Source organism: Coenobita brevimanus, chromosome 65, assembly GCF_032717465.1.
Source record: "Coenobita brevimanus isolate Jiangsu-jjx chromosome 65, ASM3271746v2, whole genome shotgun sequence".
Taxonomy (NCBI): domain Eukaryota; kingdom Metazoa; phylum Arthropoda; class Malacostraca; order Decapoda; family Coenobitidae; genus Coenobita; species Coenobita brevimanus.
This window is the reverse complement of record NC_137018.1, coordinates 49,178,185-49,193,525: the sequence shown is the minus strand read 5'-3', so window position 1 is coordinate 49,193,525 and position 15,341 is coordinate 49,178,185. Positions and strand designations below refer to the sequence as shown.

The 15,341-nt window shown below is 42.3% G+C and overlaps 1 protein-coding gene across 1 annotated transcript in view; it reads right to left on the bottom strand.

The window, feature by feature from the left end:
* Positions 1–15,341, bottom strand: part of LOC145405014 (uncharacterized) — a 50,792-nt gene that overhangs the window by 26,135 nt on the left and 9,316 nt on the right. The window contains exons 7-14 of the mRNA XM_080276514.1: positions 14,856–15,089; positions 12,084–12,367; positions 10,860–10,973; positions 9,765–9,819; positions 9,566–9,599; positions 9,096–9,181; positions 4,323–4,571; positions 2,738–2,847 (exon numbers count right to left, since the gene is read on the bottom strand). Coding sequence (XP_080132640.1) covers positions 2,738–2,847; positions 4,323–4,571; positions 9,096–9,181; positions 9,566–9,599; positions 9,765–9,819; positions 10,860–10,973; positions 12,084–12,367; positions 14,856–15,089 — 1,166 coding nt within the window. The remainder of the gene's footprint in view (positions 1–2,737; positions 2,848–4,322; positions 4,572–9,095; positions 9,182–9,565; positions 9,600–9,764; positions 9,820–10,859; positions 10,974–12,083; positions 12,368–14,855; positions 15,090–15,341) is intronic.

Genomic DNA, 15,341 nt, shown 5'->3' with positions numbered 1-15,341 from the left:
ATGGATGGATGGATTCTGGAGAGAGGCGCAGAAATGTAGAAGTGAAAGCGGAAAGAAATGTGATGGTGTGAAGGAGGCAGGTGGTAGCTTACTAACCCATGGAGATGAAGTAAGGACCAGGTGGAAAGAATATTTTGAAGGCCTGATGAATGGGAAAAGAGAAAGCAGAGCAACTGTAAACATAATTGGTTTTGAGGGTGTGCAGAGAAGGAATGCAGTGTCAGGAGATGTGACACTCGCAAAGGTGAAGAGCACTGTGAAATGGCTGAAAAATGGGAAAGAGCTGAGGATGATGAGGCGTATGCAGAGATGCATAAATGTAGTGGAGAGAGTGGAATGAAGTGCTTGTTGGAGATATGTAAGAAGGCATGGATGAGGAAACTGTCTGCAGAGTGGAAAAAGGCTGTGATTGTACCCCTGTACAAAAATAAAGGTGAGCGAAGTGAGTGCAAGAATTATCGTGGCATAAGTTTAATGAGTGTGGTAAGGAAGATATATGGAGGAATTATTATAGAGAAAGTAAGAGAGATATCAGAAGTCCTAGTGAGTGATGAACAGGGTGACTTTAGGAGTGGCAAAGGATGTGTGGAACAAGTATTTGCAGTGAGACAGATAGCAGAGAAGGCTTGTGAGAAGGACCATAAGGTGTTTATGGCATCCATGGATCTGGAAAAAACATACGACAAAGCAGACAGAGAGGGATAATGGAGAGTTTTGTGCATGTATGGTATAGATGGTAAGCTGCTAGGTGCTGTCAAGAGTTTTTATGATGGTAGCGAAGCATATGTAAGGGCTAATGGACATCTAAGTGAATGGTTCTCGATTGGTGTGGGCGTGCGACAAGGTTGTGTGATGTCATGGTTGTTCAATATATATATGGATGGGGTGATAAGAGAAGTAAAAACATGAGTAATGGAGAGAGGGATGGTGCTGGTAATGAATGGTGATAGGTGGAATATCCCAAATTTGTTGCATGCTGATGATGCAGTACTGCTTGCAAATACCGGACAAGAACTTGGTAAACTAGTGCAGAGTTTTGCTGATGCCTGTGAGCATCGTGCATTGAGAGTGACTGTAGAGAAGAGTAAAGTGATGGTTGTTGAGAGAGAAGGTGACCCCCAGTGTGAAGTCACAGTGAATGGAGAGAGACTGGACTTGGTGAGAGAGTTCAAATACTTGGGTACGGTGACAGAAAAGAAAGGAAAATATGCAAAAGAAGTGGTAAGTAGAGTGACACAATGAAGAAAAGTAGCTGGTGCAATGAAGGCCTTGACAAGAAACAGAGGCCTGAGTGTTGCAGCTGCATGGGGCTTACATGAAGGAGTGTTAGTGCCAACTTTAACATACGGGTGTGAGACTATGGTGTGGAATGAAAATGAAAAGTCAAGAGTAAGAGCAGTGGAGATGGGACTGCTGAGGAATGTATGTGGAGTACAGAGGGTGGATAGGATACAAAATAATGTGATTCGTGAAAGGTGTGGAGTGAGGAAGTCGGTGGACACCAGAATCAAAGAGAGTGTACTGAGATGGTACAGTCATGTGGAATGAATGGATAACAATAGAGTGGTGAAAAAGGTATACCTGAGTGAATTTGAAGGAGGGAGGAGGTGAGGTAGGCCAAGGAGAAGGTGGAGAGATATGGTGGATGAGTGTTTGAGAAAGAGAGGTTTGGAAGTAGGTGAGGCTTAGGAACCGACAAGATATCGAGCTGGCTGGATGAATGTTGGGAGGTGAGGTGCATGATCAGGGATTCTGGCACCCCTTGTGAGCATGGCAGTGTCCGGATTGACTCAATCGGATATGTTTGTGTGAAGCTGCAGAATGTGGTGAATGTTTTTGGCGTATCTGGTAGAGCCAGGATTCCGGGGGCTTGAATGATAAGTGAATGGAAGCATGGCCTATTTGGATTGGGCAAGTTTGTGCTGTCTGGACAGTGCTACTCCTCACCCTGCCCTTGAGTGGGAAAGGAGGTCCGGATGATGATGATGATGATGATGATGATTTAACATTCTCATCCTATTAACCTCACCTCTCAATTTAAGCTAGCCTCACTTGAACAGGGAAAGACTACATACATCCTCTTGTCCCTTCTTCCCTACACTCATCTCACCAAAGGCAATGAAAATAAAAAGAAAAATTTTAGACCATGGACTTGTACCAGTAATTGTTTTAGCCTCACATTCATCTGGATGTAAACCACATGAACTGCATGAAACTGGACATTTCAGCTAGTCCCTCTTACAGACATTATGTTGAAGTTATGTTCAAGGATTTTCTGTGTTGTGAAAGTAAGGTTCATGAGGAGTGTGTGTTTTGATGTGACTGGCTGCATTTCAGTAAGGGCATAAGGGCCTGTTCAAGAGAAGTACAATATTTTGTGTTGGTACTTGGGGTGAGAAAGGTCAGGATGATCTGACAATTTGATCTGATGACTGAAGGTTGACAACAACAATAATGATGATGATAACATCTGAGAGTGTAAGGTGACAAGCTGTTGTATTTCCAGGCTTATCTGAATGAAAAACTGATGAAGTGCAGGCTGAAGCTGTCCTTTTGCAATGCACCATCCTTCTATAAAGCAACAGGGAGGTAGTTGGGGGATATTTGTATACAGTAATTAGGCAGGAGCCACCTAGTTACTCTGGTGCCAGCATGTTAAGGTGCCCCTCTCCAGCAGTATGGGTGATATATGGAAGAAAATCTAATATAAGAGAACCAAGAGCACCCAAGATCATACCTGTTGTGTCTGAGGTGGCTGTGGTGCACGTCTCTTCTCTCTGTCATCTTCTCCACGGATGCTTGACGTTCGGCCTGGTTTCCGGGGAGTTATGGGGGCTCGGACATCACCTGTGCAGGTTGAATAGATGTGGTGGGACAGGGCATGATAGGGAAGGTTAGGATGATGTAATGCAAGCATGGTAATATGGCTGCAGATTGTAACATAGCATGGAAATGTGGAACCAAAAATGTCTATACAGTAGACCCTTGCTATAATGGAGCTCAGAACTGTATAGTGGATATCTGATGTAATGGACACCACAATGGCCACTCAATTTTCGTTGGCTATAATGAACCATGTCCATTAAATGAGGTGCAGTACATGTGTTTCCTAATCTTTTTACTCCAAGCTGACCTGAAATTGCTATCTCCTTATTGTTACTGCTGAGCTGTAATAACACTATAAAGTAATAATACAACACTGTACTAGCCATGAAGAAATGTTATAACAAGGATGTGAAATACGCTGCAAAAGGGCATAATTATGGACCATGTTAGTTTGAATGGGTATAGTTTACATTTTTTGTACCAGAATATGCTATTCTACTATTTCTTATCATACATGTGCTTGAAATTCCACCTTAAGTGGGAACTCTTGGATATAGTGGACAGTCAGCTTTAATGGGCCCAATTAATCTGTTATAGCAAGGGTCTGCTATACTTCCAACAGTACTATAATTAACAAGTCTGAATCACATGCGTATATACAGCATGACTCCAGAGCTTGAAACATCAATGTAGGTAACAAATACTGATAACTAAGCAGCATAGTGTGCTGTGTATTGTAATGTAAAAGCAAACCATATAACAGTTCATGTGTGTGTTAAACTGGCAAACTGTAACACTACCAGTTAATGGAATGACTGTTTTCAGAACCATGAACAAAAACGTAATTTGTGTTACCTGTCCTAAAAGGATATCCGAGTTTTTTTTAACAGTCTCAGTCTTTATCTTGTGCAATGGGTAACACAAATATTAACCATTTTTGGTAGTGCCCATATCAGTGTATGCATAAATTACTGTAGCTATCCATATAGCAATGCCCAGATATAACCAAGCATTGCAAAGCATACACCAAACTAAAGCACACATATGGTTCACCCCTTCAGTATACAGTACTGATAGACTGGCATTGTTTAGCTCATTCTTTCTAACACAGATCATGATGTTACAAAGTTTAAGGAAAACCTTTTGGAATAAGAGGTTTAAAGAAAATCTCCATTATCTCCTGAACACCGTGCTTTATATAAATTTCTTTCGACTGCTAGCCGATTATATTTAGGTTACGAGATTCAAATCACAGTGATGAAATAAACCACTTCAGTCTGATACTTTTTAATTTTATTCTTGCTCCCTTGAGAGTTTTATTCCACTTCGGAGAGATTTTTCAAACAGGTGGGGTCAATCTGTCCAATAAGAGGATCTTGAACTAAAACATTTCAATGTGCAAGACTAACAATAAACTACAAAATTGTCCTTGCACTGAATGGATATGATGAGACAAGCACAACATGACATAAGTAAGAATTCCGCACATCACATACCCAGGTTGGCATACACAGAGTCCCTGGCAGGTCGAGGCAGGTCTGGTCGAGGGGGGTCAGGGCGAGAGGGGCCAGACCGGGTGCCTGCAGAGCTTGGGGTCCGAGTGGGGGGAGGGGGGCGCTGGGGGGGCCTGGCAGAGGTGGGATCGGCAGGGGATGGGGAGGGGGAGGGGACAGGGTTGCTACCATCACCAAGTTGAGTGTTTTCCAGGGATGCCTTGCGAGGGGGTGGGGGAGGTCTGGGGCGCCCTAGAGGATGGAAAATGCAGGTAGAACGATGTGAAAACATACTCTTCTGGTTATGAACAGTAATATATAATGGTGAATACTCACTTGCATTTTACTATAACTGTTAGTTATCCATCCATCCATCCATTGCCAGATGCCATGTATCCCAAATGGGGTGGCCAAGGGCTCAGAGTTAATTGTTTTACAGGGAGGGGCACTAATCCTCCACCAACCTCACTTGACACATAGGGATGCCAACAGCATCTGGTGTTCCCAGGCGGTCACCCATCCAAGTACTAACCCGACCCAACGTTGCTTCAAAAACTTCAATAATATGGCAGCTCTGCCCCCCCAAAAAAAAAGGAAAAAAAATAATCATCATCATCATCCGGACCTCCTTTCCTGCCCTAGGACAGGATGAGGAGTAGCAATGTCCAGACAACCCAAATTTGCCCAATCCAATGGGCCATGCTTCCATTCGCTCACCATTCAAGCCCCCGGAATCCTGGCTCTATCTGATAAACCAAAAGCATTCACCATGTTCTGCAACGTCACATAAATGTATCCGACAGAGTTAATCCAGACGCTGTCACATTAAAATGAGATGCCAAATCCCTCACAATGCGCTTCTCCTCACAATATTCGTCCAGCCAGCTCGATCTCTTGTCAGTCCCCTAGCCTCACCGACATCCAAACCTCTCTTCCTCACGCACTTATCCACCATATCTCTCCACCTTCTCCTTGGCCCACCTCGCCTCCTCCCTTCTTCAAATTCGCTCAGATATACCTTTTTCACCACTCTATTGTTATCCATTCTCTCCACATGACCATACTATCTCAGTACACTCTCTTTGATTCTGGTGTCCACAGACTTCCGCACTCCACATCTTTCACGAATCACATTATTCTGTATCCTATCCACTCTCTGTACTCCACATACATTCCTCAGCAGTCCCATCTCCACCGCTCTCACTCTTGACTTTTCATTTTCATGCCACACCATAGTCTCACATCCATATGTTAAAGTTGGCACTAACACTCCTTCATGTAAGCCTTGTGCAGCTGCAACACTCAAGCCTCCATTTCTTATCAAGGCCTTCATTGCACCAGCTACTTTCTTTCCTTGTATCACTCTACTTTCCACTTCTTTTGCACATTTTCCTCTCTTTTCTATCACTGTACCCAGGTATTTGAACTCTCTCACCAATTCCAGTCTCTCTCTCCATTCACTGTAACATCACACTAGGAGTCACCTTCTCTCTCAGTAACCATCACTTTACTCTCTTCTACATTTACTCAAAAAAAAAAAAAAAAAAAAAAAAAAAAAAAAAAAAAAAAAAAACCGGGGGGGGGTATAAAAGTGGCTCTGTTTCACTGAAAGTGCCAAACAAATGAGAAGTGCTAACATAATTTGCAAAATAGCCATTTCAATCTGTCTAGAGCAAAAATTTTCAAATATTTGTCAGACATGCAAATGTTGACACAAATTTTTTGTTTTCTTTTTTTTATATTAGTGCACTGATTTGTTTTGACCATTTACCAAGACTTGCTCTACTAAATCCACTCATTTCTTAAAAGAACTGGAATTTTATTGATAGATGACATGTAATAATGTTGTAGAGTGATCTGACTATTTGCATAACTGGTGTTGACATGTGTTCTTAACATTTTCCCTCAGAGGTAAAAAGGGGCCATGAGTATGAATACAAAAACCTCGTGTTACTAGCATTCAATGTGCCGAGTCCATGATTACTTATACCAAGGGCATCATATGTGAATTGCCAGCTTATGTTTACTGTACTATACCTTCCTCTGTGCTCCTCTTGTTACTGGTGTTCATTAAAATTCTTAAACTCACACAGCAAATTAAAGGACATACCAGTACAGTATTAGTAAATGCTGTATATGAGGATACATGGTCATTGTGATACAATACCCAATTTAGGATCCTCAATCATATTCTAGGTGGCACAGCAGACTTTTTGGCACCTTATCCTCAGCAATATTTGTATATTTTGCCTATTACACCATTATATTATCTTGTATGCTTAACTGTCATCAATAACAGAAGAGGATAATGGAGTACAATGCACAGAAAAAATAAAACTAATAAAAAAATGTTACATAATCTCCTCAGGCACTTTCGAGTATGACAGATTATCTGAATATGAACAAGGAATGCATTAGAGGGAAGTGAACAATGTGGTATGCACAGGATGAGATGCAAGCAAAGCACACAGTACAGAGGAGAGAGGAGGAAGGTCATGTTTAAGGGAAGGATTATAGCAAGATTAATCTAAGGTTAACCATTTTTTTCCCATGGGCACTCTGTCAGACACCCTGATGACCTTGGTGATAAAAAGTAAAGTAAAATGAGAAAAAAAAAAAAAAAAAAACAGAAAAAGGGCACTAACATAAAAAAAAAATACATAAAAGAAAATATGGAAAATACGGAAAGGGAAATACTAAAAAAATGGAACAAACAAACCTCAGATTTTCTTACTCTCATAATCAAAAAGATGACCAAAAATTTACAAAGTTAAGGGGCACTCACTGGAGCGCATCTCTCCAACAAGAGCAATATAAATTCCAAACAACTCTTCATAATGTGTTAGGTTTTCTCATCACTGATTAGGGTTCTGCAAAAAGTGTTTTCTGGATCCAGAATCAGTAATATGATCCAAATCGGTACCAAAAGTTAATCATTTGTTTCCTGGGACATGGGCTATTTACTCACCAAATTTGGTCCAAATCTCTTTTAATTTTTGAATAATCCTGCTATCAGACAAACAAACAAACAAATAGGGGTGAAAACCTACTCCCCTTGTTGGAGAGAATAATCTTAAACAAAACTGAAAGGAGTATTAGGTGTAACCTGGGACCTCAAAATCAACTATAACAGCTCAAATCAACTTAAATGGACATGGAGACGGATGGATGGATAGATGGATGGATGGATGGAAGGACACACACACACACACACACACACACACACACACACACACACACACACACACACACACACACACACACACACACACACGACTTCACTGAAACTTTACTCATAAAAAATATTACAATCCAAATAGAAAGGAATGATAGGTGTAACTTTGTGTGTCTGGGTGTGCTTGACTGGTAATGCTGGGCCCACACCCACATACCTCGCCCACACACACTCCCACACATCAACACCCTTTACCAAACCAGTTGTGTGGGTGACAGTGAATGGCTCAGCAGATGTGGTTTGCAGGTGTGTTGTGCTGTGACGTGGTGTGTATGCATGTGTATATGTAATTGTATGTGCACGCATGCATACGCTTGTTGGGGGATGACTGACAAGTATGTGAACACATGCAAATGACATGCAACATACTGAACTTTGCACGACAAGTGTGTAGGTGATGATAATATATGTCACCTGAAGCACATTTTCAAGCAGTTAACAGGAAAAATGCATCAAGAGAAAAGGTAAACATACAAAAAATAAAAGACAAATATGCTTGTCTATGACAAATTCTCTAGACATTATGGTTATCAAAACAAAGTAGATGAAACTAAATGGAATAAAGCATGATAAACAGTCTCCAGGGTTTATGAGTGTGAAGGAATCAAATTCAACTGGACAACTTTGGACAAGGTAAACATTACATTACATAAACATTTACCCCCTTCAGCCCATGGATGTCTTTTTAAACTTTTTTAAGCAAAGGTAACCGTCAAGTGAGTGTACAGAAACAGTCAACAGATCTTTTATATCACAAAACAACCAAAACAATAAGAAAATGGGCTGGCATCTTCCTACATCAGTTCAGAACCCAAAAACTTTGACTATTGAATGCAACTGTACCCATTTGTGAGTATCTGTCCTAAATATAAATAAAAAATACATGATTCAAACACTAGCTATAAATGGCCTAAAAATATTAATGGACAAACTGCTAAGGTACAAAACTGAGGTAAGATTTTCATACTCCCCCCACCCCATCTAAGGATGGGATAAGGCACAGCCCATGGAAAAATAATAATAATTATTATTATTATCTCCAGCATTATTATTCCAACCTCTTATTTTCTCATCTAAGGATGGGGAGAGGCAGAGCTCAGATTTCCCTTCCGAAAATGCTAAATTTATTTGTGCCAAGAAGCAAGTAAAATCCTTTTATTCTTTCATCCATCCATCATTCAATCCAATGTTGCCCCATGAGCAGTGTAGGAGCCCGGGGCTAGGCAAGTTGGTCCTGACATTTAAGATGACAGTGACAAGTCACACTCATCCCTAGGCGGCATTACGTGAGCAATAAACCCCAACCACCCCTTGGATATAAACCTGCACCAGCTAACTTCACATAAAACTGCTATCCCTTCATCTTCAATTCTGAACTGTTACAAAAGAACGCTATAATATGATGGCAGTCAGGAAGAACTACTATGGAAAGGGTGCAGTCATTCACAGCATTCCCTTTTTCTGCCACCGAGCTACACAAAATTAGTGCATAAGGACAAAAATTTGTCAGGTTAAGGTAAAAGAACCACACCTACACCTACCCTCCGAGTTGTAGCCAAGGTGATGGTGAGTGTTACTGGAGCTGCCACGACTGCTGTGACTTGCTGCCGACTCTCGACGCTCCACACTTGCCGAATCCTGTAAAGGGATGAATCCAGCAGTGATCAAAATGGTGTGTCCAGAACTTTTCTCCCTTTTTACTCATAGTTAATAGCCAATATAGGGCATCAAAGCTTTGTCCTGTCTTTGCCTGTTATCAGACACATGACATTCAGCAACACAAGCTGTAGTTCTAAATATTTTTACCACTTGAGAATGTAAAACATTGACATATGTGACCAGTATAATGCTGTACAGTACAGTACAACAGAATACTGAATTAAAATAATATATTGTATCTCCAGCTGACACAATGAAAACTTCCTGTATAGTACTGGCTATACTCAGATTTCTCCAAACGGAAATTAAAGTGACATACAAAACTGTACCCAGCATTCTACTCTAATCTGACTGACTAACCCTGCGTAGAAATGAGTTCTTCTTCTCTATCCCAGCAGCAGAGGAGGAGGAAGTAGAACCAGGGGAGGGGGTGGGGGCAGTGGGGGCAGGAGTGGAGGTGGTGGGGATGGGGTGGAGGGAGGGGGAAGCATAACCACTGTTGTCACTGTCCTCCATGCCTGTGACCTTCCCTCCCTCCGTCCTACCCTCACCTGACCCACGGCTGCCTTGTGAAGGAGCCGGAGAAGCATCCACTACTCCTGACAACTGAGGAAGAAATAAAAATCTTCAAAGGTACATCACCATAATCATCATTACTCCATTTCCCAAGAACAAATGGGCTGGTTATGAGTAACATTATGAAGCAAATATGTGAGCTCCCTCACCTTCATAATGCACTAATACTCCTTAATACTGTACACCATACTGTACTTGATAACATGAAGCAAGGTATGTGATGAAAGGCATGAGATCCTGTCTTACTGATGCACTGCTCTTTTCTAGGTGATATGATATGACAAATGGATTTTGGTGATAACTGTTGCTCTATCTGATGGTGACAATAGTACTACTTGTACTGGAGATGAGTCTCAATAACTGCTTCACTCACTACTGCCATCTCTAATCCTTTTAAAGAAGGCTTTTCATTGGTTAATGCTGCATTCTGAACCCCCTGTTCAGTCTCTTACCCTTCCACATAAGGCCTAAATTTTCATGAGTTTTGAAGGCTCCCCAGCATCTCCTACTCAGAAATGTATTTTGCATATCACACTCCAGCATGTCATTTATATTTCATTTACTGAAACATGCAGTTTGCATACATGAAACAAATAAGTACATTAAAATGTTGAGAGAGTAAGTCAATTCCAAATTAATCCTTTGGGGTGCAAGAGGTTCCAAGGCTAGGCTACTCTAGTCCATTACATTTAAAGACCAAGCTATACCTCTAGTAGGATTTTACAAGATAGGATAATCCCCTGTCATATTATGGATTCAAACAGTTGCACGTAAGGCATGGTTACTTTTGACCAAGTTCTCTACAGCTAGGTGCCAGTGCATTTGTAAGAATAAACCAGTCTCCCCCCCCCCCCCGACAAACTGGACCATCTCACATCTTGAATACTTGGTCATGTATGCATGAAAATCAATGACCCCTCATTATTAGTTAAAAATGTCATTTAATCAACAATCCAATATGACAACATTGGCCCATCAATGGCTCTGAAAAAGGCTACAAGAAACATGCTCTAGTTCGGCAGGTGTGCTTGGGAGCCTTCTCACTACTGTTCTGGACTCATAGAACGTACCTGAGGAGTGGGTGAGGGAGAGATAGTGTCTGGGGTTGAGCGAGGTGGAGGGACATAACCATAGATCCCAGTATAGTCATAAATTGGGGAGGTCTTCTCTGGCCGTGCTATTACCTGTAAATTTCATGACATATATATCAACCCAAACATATTTATCATCCATCTTAACAGCTACTGTGTGCAGATTAACAGCTGCATATTCATTTCTCTGCATTCCTATCTCTGATAGTGTATATGTATGCTTACGTCTAAAGATCTTTTACTTTAGTTTCATATGACTTTGTGGGCACATACTGCATACACAAGCATTTCAGGAATTCAGTCATACTGAAGTGGTTAATGAATGCTATATTTAATCCACTTCATTATATGGTTTCTCCTATGTTTGGTAAACTCATCAAGAGTTAGCAAGACCCTTGCACAATAATAATGCAACAAGTCCTTGTTATATACTGTACTTTTATGATCTTCCCTATTACAGCATACAACTCCAAAGCAATCAGTCAGAAACTGCTTATTAAAGTTACATTTGCCAATTCCACCCTCATCATAACAGTATCAATTGTAGGGCAATGTGATATGTTGAAACACATCTCTAACTTACACTGGAACTTATGAAAGTCTTTTAGTCATATTCCATGCAACTTTGGATATTTCATAATGTCACTTCATTCACAATTTCTTTTGCAGATTACACCTCTGCATCCTCTTTTAAGTTACTGATGCAAGTTGATACTGTACATTTATATTACATTCATTCATTCATCATCTAATCCAGTGCTGCCCCATGAGAAGCATAAAAGCCCGGGGCTAGGCCAGTTGGATCTAAAGGTTAAGATGAGAGTGACCAGCCTCACTCACCACAGAGTGGTATTACATGAGAAGTAAACCCCAACCGCCCCTAGGGTATAAACTTGCACCAGTTCACTCCTACTGAAGTGCGTTAATTGCCCACTAAACCACCAGGCGCCATAATTCGGTTATATGGTTACCACCCAGCATGATAAATGGTTTCTCATGTAGATTCACCTGTAGACAGAAGGAAGAGAGGAAAGGGCAGGGACCCGAAAGCAGCACAACATCGAGTGAGTGGATGATGAGCGCCCCAACCAACCATATACATCGATATCACAAAAGTAAAAATAGCACACAACAGAAAGCTCATGTGTAAAAGGAGAAATAAACCACTTCCGAAGAGAAACTACAAAGCTTTGCCCTGCTTACCTCAACACCATTCTGATTGTAGTCAAGGGGGTGGATAATGGTAAGGCGTCCCTTCCTTGTCTCCCTAGCCAGCCTCTTCTCCTCTTCCTTCCCTCGCCCATTCTCCTTCTTCCTCCGCTCCTCCTCCTTCCCTCCACCACCCAGCCTCAGCAGCTTTTTGAGGGAGAATTTAGAGGACGAGGATGAGGACGAAGGGGTCTTCTTTGCCTTCCTGTCTCGGCCTCGCTCGCTGGATGTGCTCGATCCACGTTTAACCGAAGGCGGTGAGGAAGGACGGAAGAACCCTGAGATGGAAAAGAGAGTTATGTGGATGGAAGAAAAGGAGAATGAAGGACAGACAGAGGAGTAAGAAATGGAAAGACTGGAAACACCATGGGAGAGAGAGAGAGAGAGAGAGAGAGAGAGAGGAAAGTAAAGGAGACAGGAAGGAAAATGAAAATGAGAAAGATAATGGAGAGAAGGGAAACAGGAAGACGAGAAGAAGGGTGGCGGAGACACTGGTTCATTTCTTGTGGCTTAGTAGGCTCCCTAGCATCTCCTCCTCACCAATCTATTACTGTACACTCCACTACTGTTTTGTATAATATATATATTATAAAACCCTCTTAGTCTGCATACAGCAGACAACATACATAGGAATAAAGCCGTGCCATATATAAAAATAAAATGGTAAAGGATGAGGCACTGGGAGCCCCCTAAAACCACGAGCATATGGTGGTGAAGGGAGGAAAAATGGAGTTAAAGAAATGAATGAGGATGGGAGGATGGGTGAAAGACTGGAAGACAGGATGAATTGGGGGTTAATGGAAAAAGAGAAGGATGAAAGGAAGCAAAGCAGCGAAGACACAAGGAAGATATATATATTCAGGATCACACTATATAATTTCTCTCTCTGTCTCAAGGATGGAAAAAAACAGCCTGCTTTACTATCCATTTCCAACAGAAATGCAGTTTTAATTAAAGTCAGTCCACCTAGTAAGGATTGTACGGTGTGTGTTGTTAGTGTATCTAGGTAATTCTTATTCACTCAGTCATAATTTTCAGCAATGTATAAGAAAATCCAATGAAAAATATTAGCAAAACTCCTGAGGATGGTGGAGAGGATAAGATATACGCTGAAAGGTAAAGCTGTATGTTTATGTAAGCACTTAAACCCCCGCCCCTCTCTCTTCCTTATACATCCTGTCTCACTCTCACCACCGCCCTCACTCTTATCTCTCAAACAATCTCTCCCCTCCCTGCCTTTCTCTTACTCTTTCGTCTTCCCACTATCTTTCTCCTGTTTCCACCTCTCTCTCTCTCACACAGATATTCTTCTTTTCTACAGGTTTATTTGTTCATTACGCCCTCATTCTTGTAAATTCTTCCTTGTCCTATCCTTTTCCTGTATAATGGGACATCTTTCAACTTACACTTCCTTCCATGAGCAGTACTGCATATCTAGCCATTTTGCCCTCTCACGTCCTGTACTGTCAACACATACTCGTAAAGTCGTACATACAAACATACATAGACACATTCTCTCTCCCCTTCTCTTTCTGACATGCACACGTGCATAAAACACACACACACACACAGACACACACACACACACACACACACACACAGACACAGACACACACATACTAACACAAACACACACACACACACACTCACTCCCCACACACACAAAATACAAGCACGCACACACATACATAAAAACAAGCAACTTTTTCACACTTCTTACCTTTCTCACAAATTTATCCTCTTCTTTACCTCCCCTCTCTCTCTCTCTCTCTCACACACACACACTACCCCTCCCCTTAAACATCTCACATCCTACTCAAACACATTCACCCTCTCACATTCATTTCCTCTGTAACAGATTCAACTTCCCACACTCATTCGTTTACTCCCCCCCCCTCTCTCTCTACACACACACACACACACACACACACACACACACACACACACACACACACACACACACACACACACACACACACACACACACACACACACACACACACACACACACACACACACACACACACACACACACACACACACACACACACACACACACACCGCTCGCTGGTGCAGTGGTAACGTTCTCGCTTGCCATCTGGTAGACGGGAGTTCGTGCCTTGCTCAGGTTGCGAAAAGTTTCACTGACGAAGTGGGTGGTTACTGTCCCCCTTGAGCAAGGGGACGGGTGTGTGCGTGTGTGAAGGTCACAGCCATGCCCTTAGATCGGACTATATGAGCTCTCAGCTCCCTTCCGAGAGGGTAAAAGCTGACGATCACGACCATCAAGTGATCCTGACCGACCCGGTGAATTACACACACACACACACACACACACACACACGGACCAACGGACCCACGCGCACACGCAAACATTAAATTTTCACTTCCACCATTCCAATTCTTCCACTTATTCCCTCCCACTCTCCTTCTCCTCTATTAAACACACTCTTTCTCCCTTCCTCTCCCTCCCACACTCAATACCCTACTTCTCTCCCTTATATTCACTCTGACATTCTCGCATTACTTGAACCTCTCCCACTCCCATCATCCCCCTCCGATCCCTCACACATACCAGTATTCTCTCCCTCTATATATACCGTACATCTATCTATCTATCTACACACACACACACACACACACACACCACCTCTCCCTCCCACACTACCATATCCCTCCTCTTTCACATTCACTTTTACTTTCTCTCTCCTCTCTCTTCCCTACCTCACACATCCCTCCGTCCCATCCCCCCCTCTGAAAACTTACCAGATCTACCAAAACTGAACTTAGACGACGCAGACGACGAGGCACCGAACCCAGGTAGCTCACCACCCACGTCACCAGGTATGTTCACCAGGTAATCTGTTGACCTGGGTACGGAGTGTGACCTGGTGGCATGGGGATGGTGACCTGTCGGGGGCGGCGCGGGACCCGTAGGACACATCACCACCACCGCTGGGGGGATGGGGGTGGCCTGGATGGTGGGCGGAAGCGGGGTGCCTGTGGGGTGCAAGAGAAGGGATAGAAGTGTTGTATTTTTAGTGGGTTCGCAACACGTCTTTCTTACCGATTTATTCTGCACATTATGCCCTAAACAGCAGGCTATCTTGTATGTAACTGTCACTTTCCGAGTGGCTTTGAAAATTTCCTAATAAATTTTTCCTACAGATTTTTCTTTTCTGCACATTACACCCCAAAATCTTCTTATATGTCAAGGTATCTGAGTGTCACTGGATTTCGCCCCCCCCCCCC